We start from the raw sequence: 14642 nt of genomic DNA, 5'->3' as shown, positions 1-14642 counted from the left end.
TCAGCTTTTGTAACACCTGATGGTCTTTATCAGTGCCAGGTGATGCCATTTGGGCTAAAAAATGCCCCAGCCACTTTTTAAAGATTAATGAATCAGGTGGTAGCCAGTGTTCCCAACTGTGTAGTGTATCTTGATGATGTACTAATATACACTAACACTTGGCAAGAACACTTAAACCAGCTAAAAATTCTGTTTAAAAATATACAAGCAGTGGACTTAGTGATAAATCTGGAAAAAAGTGAATTTGGAAAAGCAAGAGGAACATACCTCGAACCCATAGTGGGGCAAGGACAAGTATTGCCAAAAACATCAAAAGTACAAACCTTAATGGAGTTCCTTATCCCTAATTCTAAATGTGGGATAATGAGGTTTTGGGGGATGTGCGGTTTTTACAGGCAATTGGTATGGAATTTTAGTACTGTAGCTGCTCCATTAACCGATTTGCTACAAATAAAGACAAACAAAGTTGTATGGTCAGATGAATGCCAGGCAGCTTTTGAAAAGCTACAGGCAATCTTAACTAATGAACCAATGTTGGCTGCTCCAAATTTTGTTAAACCCTTTAAAATAACGATTGATGCTAGTGACATGGGGGTTGGTGCAGTCCTATTGCAGGATGACGAATTGGTGATAGAAAAGCCAGTAGGATACTTTTCAAGAAAAATAAATTGCCATCAAAAAAACTATTTCACTGTGGAAAAAGAAAAATTAGGACTTTTCCTGGTTCTTAAACATTTTGAAGTGTATGACCGCCAAGACTATAAAGAAACACTAATATACACTGACCATCATAACCCATTAAACATTTATGAAAAAATTTTAAAACCAAAATGCTAGAATATTTAGATGGAGTTTGTTGTTACATTTGAACATTGTACATATTTCAGGGAAAAGCAATATTATCGCTGATGCTTTGTCACAAATTTAATCTTAAGTTATATGGATGGCGATGGTACAAAGAAGTTCTGTAAATTATCAGTAGAGTGAATGGGGGCATGAATGTGAAAATATGTTTAGAGTGCTTTTTTCCAGTTTCTGCTTTGTATTGTAATGAAACGCATTTTTAAGAATGGTGTTTCATTTTGCCAAGGGCGGAGGTGTCTTTAAGATTCTGTTTAAAAACAGTGTGCCTTTAAGACTGACCACAGTGTGCCAACAGCTGCACCTGTTTCCTCGGCCACAGCAAGAGAGAGAGAAGGTTACATGATGTACTGTAACTTTTGACTGTGTGTGAAAACCAGCTAAAACCAGTCTGAACTAGTGACCAGTGAAGCATGCCTACGGAAAGGAAGGATCTGTCTCTCTTAGCAGGAAAAATCTACATTAATCTTCAGGCTTTATATTGCCTCAGGAGAGAAAACCCTGGAAAAAGATCATTTGTGTTATTGAACGTAGTAAATTACTTTTCACTTCAAAGCTCTAAGAATTCTCTGCTTCAAGAGTGACTCTTTGTCATCTATTTGTGTTTGCTGGAATTTTCAGTAAAGTTTCTACTGAGAGACTGCTGGTTTTTAAAATCCGAGTGGACCCATTGCTATACTCCTTGTTAAAGAACTGTCTGATGCCTGCTGCAAACGAAGTGTTTTGAACGCCTATCATGTAAAGACTGTTCATCAACTTCGCCTGGAGACTTCGAGTGGCAACTGATTATTCTACACTAGGATACCTCATCCATCGGGTAACTCACCAGGACTTACAACCCAGCTACTTATTTTTATTCCCAAGGAACACCTATTAAAAAAAAACGGTTAACCGTTGTTTTTTTGTGTTTAATTTGGCAGTTTTCCGGTAGGTCGGACAACTTTAATAATATGCAGTGACCTTTGGAGTGATGGGACAGAATTGACAGTGCATTACTCCCACTTTGGCCATAACAATGTGTTTGGCAACTTGAACTAGGATACCAGTCAGACAGCTTTTAAAATATAGATACATTTTTCATTAAGAACACATTGGATACTAACAAGGAGAAACTGTCATCACCACTCATCCATCCAGAATGAAGCTACAGACTCTCCTCAGAGCATCCAGCTGTTTACCAGTACTGCAATTTGAAGCAAAAGAGAATGAAGTTTATTTGTTAGAGGTACTTACAAGTGCAGGGTGCATTGTAAGTGCGTCACACCGAGCTCCTACATCTGGTGGTTCCAAGAGGTTATTGATGCCGTATGCAATTCCACCATCAAATTCCAGGTGTCTTTGAACAATCTGAGCACTTCCATCATTAACAATCAGATCTCCCTGAATCAAAGGTAACACTATATGAATATGCATAGGGCAGTGATAGCATCATTAGGAGACCAAACTACCATTATGCAATATGGATTGAGTCACTAGCTAAAAGAACTTACGTTTTATTTAAAATCAACACTGAAGATATTTTTCAAGGACACAGTGAATCATTTTGTCTTTGTGCGATGGCTTAAAACATGTGATAGTGAATCAGCAGCCTGTTTTATCTTTCTCCTGAGTTTTATTTCCACTGAAATGGAAATGTGCTGCCAATTCACTATCACTATTTTACATTATCCCACAAAGTCAGAATAAAACATTTTTTTAACTTGATGAAAAAACAAATGGCATAATCATATAAATTGGTTCATAAACTTAAATTTGGGACCCAATTGTCTTATTGGCCTGCAGTGGCGACTTCACCTTTAGGAAACCATACCTTTAAGGGATCAGGCCACAGATGCACCTGATGACATCATCATCAGGAGGAGACACCATTTAGAGAGACACACTCAGCACATGGTTTTACAGAGAGCAGACACACATTAAAGAGAGAAAAGACCTGGACCTGAAATCATGCAATGCAGATAAGTAAGACTATAAATTGTGTTTGTGTTGAATCCAAATATAAAACCTGTGGTTATCTTTAATGAGGACTTAAGAACAAAGCACAACACTACATGGACCTAAACAATGTATCTGCTAAGCTGTGCATGTAAGTGCCTGTGCAGTAACCTGGAAGGTACCACATAGGCCTTATTCCATGTTAAATACTGCACGTGCATGGCTGTGCAATGAAAAAACTGGCCACGCACGGCAACAAAATTTTAAAGGGAATATTGACCCTAAATTCATTTATTTTCCTCACCCCAATTTTCTACCCTGAAGATATTTGGGTTTAGTTCCATGTGTGCTTGCCATATCTCACCTCATTGGCCTTTCTTCATGCCTGAGCTGTGGCAGTGAGTGTCAACAAGTCTATTAATTATGGGTAGGATAATAGTTAATCCTGACCTTGTCCTCATCCAACATCAATACACATCCTCTTTCCAGGAGGGATCAGATGATCAAGAAAAACCTTTGGCTAGTTCTTCCTCTCCCAATCCAAGGAACTTTTGTGGCCAATCGTAATACACCTACCATTGTCCCTGCACGATAGATGAACTCATGATAGACATGGAAAGAAGTTGGGCCCTTTCTGGTTTGTACAGCTCAAATTCTACACTCAACAGTGTATCTACCTTTAAAATCACAAGTACAGCCATAACCTAGTTCCATATGTACAATTTCAACATCCTAAAAATGAACCTTTTCTAACTCAGATTATCTCTTGCCTTTATTTTTCAAGATAATTTGTCTTAAAAAAAACAAGTGGCATTAAAATCAAACCCCTTTGTCAACCTCAGTCATTCCTGACATTATTTCTGAATACCACAGTTCCTAGTATTTGGTAAAAGCTTAATAAAATTCCATCATCAAAATGCTGAAACTAGTTAATCGAATGCATTTAAAAATTGCTGAAAAAGTTATCAATATTTTTAAGAAGAAAGCTCTAGGAACATTAACAGCTTAACCCCAGATGTCCCCATATGATTCAATTTTAAAATCAGGTAGAGTTTTCTTGCTAATTATTCTCTGTGGAACCTAGTCTCCTCCATCTGCTGTATGAAACAACAAACAGTAGAATGAATCTCCTTGGACATGTCAGGCTGTGACTGTATAGGACAATGTGTGTCTTGACCATTTAAAAAGCATGTTTGTTCAGTCATTGACAAAGTTTGGTATGGGCTACATTTTGGGATAACTGTTTAATGTTCACAACTCTCACTCCTAAAGCTCACTTTTTAAAAATTCTTTCATGGGATGTGGGCGTTGCTGGCAAGGCCAGCATTTATTGCCCATCCCTAATTGCCCTTGAACTGAGTGACTGGCTAGGCCATTTCAAAGGGCAGTTAAGAGTCAATCACATTGCTATGGGTCTGGAGTCACACGTAGGCCAGACTAGGTAAGGACAGTAGATTTCTTTCCTTAAAGGATATTAGTGAACCAGATGGGTTTTTATCACAATCGAAGTTAGCTTCATGTCATCATTACTGAGACTAGCTTTCAATTAACATGCTGCATAACACTTACAATCAATGTACTGCTGCATTCGACTGAAATCACTGATCCTCGCATTGTCCTCCTGGCATGAATAAGTGGAAGGTCTGCTGCTACAATCTGGAAATGTAGAACATTGAGCAAAAGAGCATAAGCAATTGAAAGAAATTGTATTCAGAAGATCTAGAAAATGAAACTATTCAATGTAGTGCATTCATCTGGACACTAGAGGGGAAACTGGATGCATTTGTCATTCAGTGAAGACTGCTGACAGCATATAATTTGTACGAAGTAAGAATTATTCCTGCAAATCAAAGGCCCTAAACTTCTTGGGCCCACTATGCCAGCGTAAGTGCAGCAGAGTGGGCACTGCTGACCCAAGTTCATTCTTCTTTATTTGTACGAGAAATGAGAATTAGTGGATAGGACATGAAGAGATAAAAGTAACAGTGCTATTAATAAGGTAAAGCCACAATACATTAAAGGGCAAATTCACTGATCCAATAGTCCCAGCAGGAAGTGTGGTTGGGAATAGAGCTACAACAATATTTCCAAAAGGGTAATTTGTTGAGAGTGGGCATTAGGAACATGGGGGAAGGAGCAGTGGTGTAGTTTAATTGATGCTTAACTGGATAAAGAACATAAACTTAAAACTTAACTACAACTTAACCACCCTTTATAGTAAGAATGGCAAAACAGGAAGGTTCTTGCAGGATGTGGGAGCTTTGAGTAACAGATGTTAACTCAAACAAACACATCTATAGGAAGTGTCTCCAAATGAAATTGAATTTGAGGCAGAGTTGGAACCAATCCGCCAAATCAGGGAGCAGGAAAAGGTCTTTGGAGAAACAGTTTCAGAGGGTAGTCGACCCTGTTGAGAAATAGGGAGCTGCTAGTGGTAGAAGAAGGAATTGTGGTGACTATCCAAGTATCAGAGTAAGTGAAGAAATAGGCTGGCACAGGAATTCCCAGAGAAAATGATCCACCATAAGTTTGAAGCACTGGCTTCTTGTGAGAGGATTCTGGCAGAACCATCAAATGGATTACAATAGAACCAAAAAGAATTAGATGGCTTACATAGGGGAGGAGGGGGGATTAGCAATTCAGCAAGGAATGCAGTAGCATTGGGTGACTCAATAGTTAGAAAGATGGACACTATCTTGTGCAGTCCCAGACACTTTGTTGTCTCTCAGGTGCTAGGGTTAGGGGCATTTCAAAAAGACTAGGAAACATTATGGATGGGGAAGGAGAGCGGTCAGACAAGATGGTCCATTTGGGAACGAACAATATAGGAAAGGAAAGGTCAGAAGTCATGCAAAAGGAGTTTTGAAGGTTAGGAAAGAAGGCTTAGCAAGGGTAGTAGTTTCCGGATTACTCCCCAAGCTGTGTATTAGAATAGGGAAGGATTGGAAGATTAGGGATCTCAACACATGGCAAAGATAGGCTACATCTGAATAGGAAGGGAACTAATTAGCTGTCAAAATGGATGAATAGGGAAATAGAGTCATTTAAACTGGGAAGGAAGGGAGCAGGGGAAATAAAAGCAAAGAGTGCATAGAGAAGGTACAAGGATAAAATATAAATAAAGGAAAGCATGCAAAAGAAATAATGGAAATAGAGGAAGAAAATCAATTCAACCAGTTATAAGCAGGGAAAAAAAATAAATAGAGGAATGAGGTATAAATCAAGGGAAAAAGCGACACTAGAAATATGAACAAAAAAAATTAAGTGCATTGCAAGTCTAAGATTGTGGGCCATAAACTGGGGGAATTAAAAGCAATTAATGATTGAAGTGGAGAACATATCAACTTTTAAGAATAGGTTAGAGAGATGGTTGAAGGAAGTAGCCCTGCAGGGCTATGGACCAAATGTTGGAAAGTGGGATTAGGCTGGGTGGCTCTTTGTTTTTGGCCGGCGCAGACATGATGGGCCAAGTGGCCTCTTTCTGTGCCTTAAACAGTCTCTGCTTCTAAGAGGGCTAAACCGTTTTGGGAACAGGTTGGGCACATCAGATTAAGACTATTGCTCAATTGGAGGATAAACACCAGTACAGTCGAACTGGCTGATGGCTGTTTTTTTATTGTAATTTCTATGTAGTTTTATGTAATTCTTTGACCCTCCTGGGAGTGCAGAATTGATTAATTCACCCTTGTGCGGACAAATGAATATTGTTTTGCGTATGGATTTATAGGCTCAAATCATTTGCCACAGGGCAGAAATTTGTCTCAAAATGAACTTATTTACAATTGTAGAACTCAATAGGAAGGGCCTGGCAGACAGGAAGTCTTTTCAGAGGAAGGAAAATCAAAAATGAATTCTACATCTTTGAAGTTCCTAATTAGGAATAATTTGCTCCTATATCGAGAAATAGTCTAGGTCCAGGAGCCAGGAGCTGCTGAACTTTGAAACACAGTTTATACATATTGGCACTCAGTTTCTACAGGCCTGTGCTGTGCTCCACCATAAATCAGGCAGGAGTATGACAAAAGACCTGGGAGTGAGGCCTGGTCGCAGAAATGGCAGGTCGCGAGCTTCACTGCCAGCTCCTATGGGGCGAGAACTCTATATTACGCAAAAAAAGATTATCCATGTTAGAGGGGCCTTGGCTAGAGGGAGAAAGAGCATCTGAGGAGCATAAGTGGGGCCCATCTCATAGTCTAGTCCTGGGCTGAGCCCAAGAGAACGTCACATCTCTTACTACATATCCCTCTCATGCAGAAAGCTGCTGAGGCATAGGTACAATAAAAATATTGTAGGGTGGGGGTGTAGGCAAACCCCTCGACCTGGACTGATCAGTCTCTGCTGCAATTACTGAACTCCCTTGGCAGGCAGGTGCCCAAGATGTGCCCTTGCTGTGCAGGCTCCCACAGTTATATTTCAATGAAGTGAACTCCTTCAATCTCACATAATCTGGTGTCATCATAGACAGAGATCAAAATGCAAATCCCAAAGCTTGAGCCAGGATGTGACACTGTTGATATTTGGCCCTAGGCTGCCTTAGTAACAGAGCCAATGCCATCCTCCCATTCAATGACACAATTCATTGTGGGGCGGCACAGTGGCGCAGTGGTTAGCACTGCAGCCTCACAGCTCCAGCGACCTGGGTTCAATTCTGGGTACTGCCTGTGTGGAGTTTGCAAGCTCTCCCTGTGTCTGCGTGGGTTTTCTCCGGGTGCTCTGGTTTCCTCCCACAAGCCAAAAGACTTGCAGGTTGATAGGTAAATTGGCCATTATAAGTTGTCACTAGTATAGGTAGGTGGTAGGGAAATATAGGGACAGGTGGGGATGTTTGGTAGGAATATGGGATTAGTGTAGGATTAGTATAAATGGGTGGTTGATGTTCGGCACAGACTCGGTGGGCCGAAGGGCCTGTTTCAGTGCTGTATCTCTAATCTAATCTAATCTAATTCCAAAACTTATAATTATGATAACATTTCTGTTTCGAGCTCCATAGTTTGGCCAATAAGCTTGGCAGCTTTAACACTGTTCATATTAAGTTATTCTGTGTAAAACATACAATCATAATCATCTTTACAAATGCCAGTACTTTCTGAAGAAATCATAACCTTCATCAAAGATACAGGGCTGGATTTTCCTGGCCCTGTGGAGATGGGGTTGGAAGAGGGGTGAGGGGGGATGGGTGGGAAAATAGGGGGAGCTGCATTGAGACAGCTCCCCGATGCATTCCCGCCCTCCGGGGCACCTCCCAGGGACAGGCTGGGAACCAGGTTGGTTGACCTCTCCTCGGAGGCAGGCAGACAATTAATCCAATTAAGGCCTCACGGGCCATTTTGCGCCAGCACCGGTATTTTACTGAAGTTGGAGCAGCCCTCGCTGTGTGTGGAGGTTCCCAGCAGCATGCCAGGGGTCCATCGAAGCCAGAGGCACCATGCTCCAACGATGGGCCATGGGGATGACAGTCTGCAGCCCTGTCGGTTAATATTCCTGCAGAAGGATTTCCCTTCCAACCTGATATCTCAACCGGCTTTGGGCTTCTTCATTTCATGAATTCTATGCAGGCAACCAAGGGTGCCTCCATGTTGAGGCGCCGTTATGTTTGTCTTGGCAGTGCCCACCTCTCCCAGTGGGGCCGCTAGCCTGACATCCCATAGGCCCTACGATTGGGCTTGCAGCCTCGGGAGTGCACCTGTCGTCCTTGATAAGGTGGAGAATGCGGAGGTGGCCAATTCGGAGGCCGCCTCCCAGAAGGTTGCACGATAGTCCGCTGTTGACATTGGGGGTCTTGGGGCCCTCCTATGGGCCAGATGCTGGGGTCCCAATGCCTGCCGCAAAATCCAGCCCATGTAGACCACAATAACAGTTCTTAAATACCTTTGAATCCCTGATCATGTGAAATTTTAGGTACGCCACAAGGTTGTGTCTATTCTCATTACTATAAAACCAATCCTGTCTCTCTTTAGGAAGAGAATTAAATGCTTCATCTGTTGGCCACAACATTGTGAATGGTCTGTGGATTGGATCTTCCAGTAGAGGTAGCAGATTTGTTTCCTTTAAAATTGAAAGAAATTTAACAGTTACTTTTCTGTAATTATAGCTTTATTAATATATAAAAATAAGCTTCCAAGAGATTCAAGGAGGAATATCTTCTACATTGTTAAAAATTTGTGGTCTGCTTTAGATATTCTTTCAGTCAGTTTGTGACTCTAGTAAATGGCCCTCCCATCTTACCTTCAGAAGTGCACCTGTATCATATGAAAGCATAACCTGGAGGCACAACATCAGGAAACTCTTGTGATCTGAACCAGATATTATGTCTTTCACACATGTCTCTGGGGTCGGTGGGATCAGGACTTGGGGCAGGATAGTGAAGGGAATGCAGGCCACAGAGTCAAAGAATGTTACTTCAAAGAAACAGACAATTCAACCACTAAGTCCACACTAGCATAACTACTGGAATCCCACTTTCCTGTTTTCTCCCCACATCCTTTAATATTTCTCTTTTAAAAGTAACTCTCTAATTACTTTTTAAAACTATTTACCAATTCCACAGTCCACCACCACCCCCGCCCCCCCCACACTATGTAAAGAAATATTTTCTAGCCTCCCCTTTAATTGTTTTTTGTATCGTCTTTAATTTGTATCCTACCACAAACTCTTGTGTATTGACTTTAATGGCTGTAATCCTACACTCTTCATGAGACATTGAAGTGCTACAGTAAGATTTCCTGATTTCTTCAGTAGAAGACCAGAAAATCGCACCTTCTGTAAAATATTCTTACTGTCTCGATGTAGGATGAGGAGAGCCAGCGAAGAGCCAGCCACAATAGAAGCAGAAACATAGAAATGGAAGAAGGTAGGAAAAGTTGGATAACCCCCGAAAATGGACTTGGGAATCGGGCTATGCGATTAACCTGCACTCTTTCCTTTCGCTGCAGGCAACACATCAAATTCATGCTTCCTGCTTTTTAAAAATGATTTCTGCATGCAGCCAGTGCTCCCCATAGTGTTCATTGACAGCACACATCAGCACGCAAATGACTAATGTTACTCAAAGGTAGCCTGCACCTCGTGAAGGGGAGGCATATTGTGGCTGCAAGACATGGTGCGAGTGATTTTTTTAGAAGTCAATCTGGGCTCTAATACTTTGAACATGCAAAACAGCGAACACCAAGATTTTCTGATAATGCACTGGAGATCTTGGTAGAAGATTCGGAAAAAAGGAGAGACATCCTGCATCCACAAAAGGGCAGGAGACCCTCCAGACAGATGCTCAGGAGAAAGTGGGAAGAAGTAGCGGCAGAGGTCAATGCCAGGAGTGTTGTTCCAAGAACATGGATACAGAGCAGGAAGAGGTTTAACAACCTGACATGAGTTGCCAAGGTGAATGAATTCATCTTCAAATGACCTATCATACCGACTGCACCCCACTAACCTCACCCACTGCTCAATTAACTACACCCCATCACCAACCTACCAACGATCTCTATCAATCAGTACTCAACTGTAAAATTCATATGCTTTATCTCACCCTTACAAACACACATAATGCAGCTATTCAACTGTGACAGTGGCACAACCCAAACATATTGCAGGACACTCACTGACACATTTCCTTCTTTCCCGCAGGAGAAGGTGGCACATAACAGCATGCAGCAGGAAGGAGCTGGACGACAAATGCGCCTGCATGCTTTAACCCCTATGGCGGAGATGGTGCAGATTTTCATGGAAAGAGCCATCGTTAAGGCCTTAGCCAGTGGCGGGGCTGGAGGGATCAATGATCAGGGTATCTGTCTACGTAATCTTCTCTCATCACACTTCCACTTCATCCTTCAATCTCTTTGAACTCACAAGCTGTAAATGATGTAAGTATGCAGTTCTTACTTTCTCATCTCTCCTCACCATAACCCAATCCAGTCAGTGGAGAAAAAGGAAGAAGACAGTTAAGATGAAAAGATACCAACACTTGATCTTACAACTGTAGCCATCAGCGCAGAAGCTGAAACTGTGCATATTTTAGAGGCTGGTGAGACACTGTGCACAAGTGTGCAGGAGCCAGGGTAGGGGAAAAGGATAGCGCAGGTATCAGCTCGTCGGAGGGCAAGGTCGCACATTAGTTATGCTGCAGAGGACTCAGATGAAGAATTCAATGGGCCAGACCACAGGAGAAGGCTGCTGGATGTACATAACCAAATGTTTGTTACGAACATACGAATTAGAAGCAGGAGTAGGTCACTCGGCCCCTCGAGTCTGCTCCGCCATTCAACAAGATCATGGCTGATCTGATTATAGCGTCAACTCCACATTCCTGCCTACCCCCAATATCCTTTCACCCCATTAACTATCAAGAATCTAACTGCCTCTGCCTTAAGAATATTCAAAGGCTCTGCTTCCACTGTATTTTGAGGAGGAGAATACAAAGACACACGACCTTCTGAGAGAAACAATTTCTCCTCATCTCTGTCTTAAATGTACAACCCCTTATTTTTAAAACAGTGACCCCTAGTTCTAGATTCTCCCACAGGAGGAAACGTCCTTTCCACATCCACCCTGTCAAGACCCCTCAGGATCTTATATGTTTCAATTAAGTCACCTCTTAGTCTTCCAAAGTCCAGTGGATACAAGCCTAGCCTGTTCAACCTTTCCTCATAAGACAACCCCCTCATTCCAGGTATTAGTCTAATAAACCTTCTCTGAACTGCTTCCAATGCATTTACATCCTTCCTTGAATAAGGAGACCAGTACTGTACACAGTACTCCAGATGTGGTCTCACCAATGTCCTCTATAACTGAAGCATAACCTCCCTACTTTTGTATTCAATTCCCCTCACGATAAACGATACCATTCTATTAGCTTTCGTAATTACTTGCTGTACCTGCATACTGACCTTTTGCGATTCATGCACTAGGACACCCAGATCCCTCTGCATCTCAGTGTTCTGCAATCTCTCACCATTTAGATAATATACTTCTTTTTTTATTTTTCCCACATTATACTCCATTTGCCAGATCTTGCCTACTCACTTAACCTATCTATATCCCTTTGTAGCCTCCTTATGTCCTCTTCACAACTTATTTTCCTACCTACCTTTGTGTCATCAACAAATTTAGCAACTATACCTTCGGTCCCTTCATCCAAGTCATTTATATAAATTGTAAAAAGTTGAGGCCTCAGCCCTGATCTCCATGGCACATCACTTGTTACATCCTGCCAACCAGAAAATGACCCATTTATGCCTACTCTCTGTTTCCTGTTAGCTAGCCAATCATGCCGATATGTTACCACCTACACCATGAGCTTTTATTTTCCGCAATAACCTTTGATGTGGCACCTTATCAAATGCCTTCTGGAAATCTAAGTACAGTACATCCATCGGTTCCCATTTATCCACAGTACATGTAACTCCCTCAAAGAACTCCAATTGGTTAAACTTGATTTCCCTTTCAGAAAACCATGTTGACTCTGCCTGATCACCTGGGGGTTATGTGTGTGTGGGGGGGGGGGGGGGGTGGGCAGGGGAGGGGTGCCTCCTTTAATGCAATCGGGAAGACTGTGTCCCTCTCCAGCCACACAGTGCCGTGTCGGTGTTGATGAGGGAGATCCCACTTACAAAAGAAATCACCCGTCTGGCTCCACCATGCCAGAAAATCCTTCCAGGACTGAAGAGGGAGCCAACGACCCTTGACTCATTATTAGCATCTAATTCCAGCTTCCATGCTCCCTTCCCCCATCTCCGGCACACCAGGAATGTCATGGGTCATATGTCAAGGGCCCCAAATGGTAGAAAAACATTCAAATGAGCTGCCCTCACATAATGCTTGCCTACATGACAACCATGACTACACTACAAAAGCACTTCATTGGCTGTGAAGCACTTTGGGATGTCCTGAGGTTGCGAAAAGCTGTAGAAGTGCAAGTCTTTTCTCTTTTATAATTGGGTGAGGTCAGTTCATTCCCATAAAGGCGCACAGAATCCCTGGACACCAGCTCTGATGACACTGTGCATTGGCCCTAGATGTCAACATAAGGGCAAGTGCAGGAATGATTTTTCATGATTTCTCCTCTCACAAGACCAGCACAGAAGATAATCAAGGAAGGGAATGATACTAAAAGCATGTAAGAGAACAGACTACTTTATCTACCCTACATTACGCAACAACAGAGTTTGTACTTCAAAAGTAATTAACTGGTTGTGAAGCTTTTTGAGGATATTATAAGGTGCTGTATAAATGCAAATTCTTTCTTTCTGTCCAATTGTTTCAGTGGACTCTGCCACCACTTCCACCCGGCAGCACCCACTTGCTAGAGTGTAACCACTGGCTGAGCAGAAGCAGCGTAACCAGAAATCTGCTAGTATTAAAAAGAAAATGTCCTACCTTAATCAAAGTACTAAATATCTTGTATCCATTATCACTTGCAACTGTGGTGATATTGCGCTGCAAATAAAGAATCAAACACAAGAAATATGTGAACGTTTGTTCCAAAAACCCAAGACAAATTAATGATTCTGAAATCATCTGTACGTTGCCTTTTGCATTGGTCCAGGATACATAACAGTTATTTTAAATGAATCGGCCATATATGGAAATGTACTATATTCTCTTCCCAACCTGTCTCTTCTCTCCAGAAAGCACTGAATTTTTGTTGGGATACAGTTTCACACATGGCAGGAGCTCTCTGATAACTTGCCTAAGTGACCACTTTTCACGTGTTTCTGGACAGTGAATTTGGCAGATTATTCTATTCTGAGAGGTTATTACAGCCAAGCGTAATCCTGTTTTAAAAAATAATTTGTTCTCAGGATGTAGACAATGACAAGGCCTGATTTATAGTCCATTCCTATTCGCTTTGAGAAGGCAGTGAGGGACCTTTTCCTTGAGGGATTGTTTTTCTTCACAACTGAGTATCTTGCTGGCCCTTCAGAGAGCACCAAGAGTCAACCATGTAATGTGGCACTGGATTTACATGTAGCACAGACATGGAAGGGTCCCTTCCCTGAAGGACACTGGAGAACCTGTTGATTTTTTTACGACAGTCCGGCAGCTTATGCGATAATTTTTCTGAGCCCTGGATAGCAACCAGGAATGGAAGCTTATATTTTTTTCTTCCCTCTATACCCCAGGGCAATGTGGTAGTGTACATCACTGCTGACTCAGCTTAAATTAGCTAACTGAGCACGGTCTGCAAATCAACTGGGAATTTCTAGTCTGTTTGGCTGTTTTATAATGGATTTTTGTATCAAAGCTCTTAATGTGGGTCATCAAACAGAACTACATAAGAATTTCCTTTGTCCATGCTTTCATGACTTATTCTTACTCTTATCCCAATCTGCAGCTGTGTCTGATCTCCCTGGTGACATTAAACTGTATTTAACTATATACTTTTAAGTTGTTCTTTTAGTAAATGGACAGCGACTGTTTTCAAGGATTATGCTTTTTTTCTGCATTTATATATATTTTTTCAAACAGTGTTTACAGCTATTTTGACAAGGAACATACAATGTTTTCTCCAGTTCTTTTCTCACGCGAATTGACCAGCATTTGCACAAAAGCCTTAACTGTGAGTACTGGTAGAATATTAATTCAAGAGGCATCATAGCTGAGCCAATCCTGCCCTTGCATACTTTCAGTAAAGGGCACAGGACAGGAATCAGGAGTGGGAATCCCCATCTATATTTATTTGGAGATACAGCACTGAAACAGGGCCTTCGGCCCACCGAGTCTGTGCCGACCATCAACCACCCATTTATACTAATCCTACATTAATCCCATATTGCTACCACATCCCCACCTTCCCTCAATTCCCCTACCTGTACTAGGGGCAATTTATAATGGCCAATTTACCTATCAAC

At 41.8% G+C, this 14642-nt stretch overlaps 1 protein-coding gene across 1 annotated transcript in view; it reads right to left on the bottom strand.

Annotated features, from left to right (window-relative positions):
• The window catches only part of LOC137380165 (stabilin-1-like), a 257422-nt gene that overhangs the window by 60803 nt on the left and 181977 nt on the right, over nucleotides 1-14642 (bottom strand). Inside the window, exons 50-53 of the mRNA XM_068051908.1 lie at nucleotides 13168-13227; nucleotides 8665-8841; nucleotides 4366-4452; nucleotides 2095-2241 (exon numbers count right to left, since the gene is read on the bottom strand). Of these exons, the coding sequence (XP_067908009.1) occupies nucleotides 2095-2241; nucleotides 4366-4452; nucleotides 8665-8841; nucleotides 13168-13227 (471 nt within the window). The remainder of the gene's footprint in view (nucleotides 1-2094; nucleotides 2242-4365; nucleotides 4453-8664; nucleotides 8842-13167; nucleotides 13228-14642) is intronic.

This window comes from Heterodontus francisci, chromosome 19 (genome assembly GCF_036365525.1).
Source record: "Heterodontus francisci isolate sHetFra1 chromosome 19, sHetFra1.hap1, whole genome shotgun sequence".
Classification (NCBI taxonomy): Eukaryota; Metazoa; Chordata; class Chondrichthyes; order Heterodontiformes; family Heterodontidae; genus Heterodontus; species Heterodontus francisci.
Note: the sequence above shows the minus strand (reverse complement) of the source record. Positions and strands in the feature narration are given on the sequence as shown.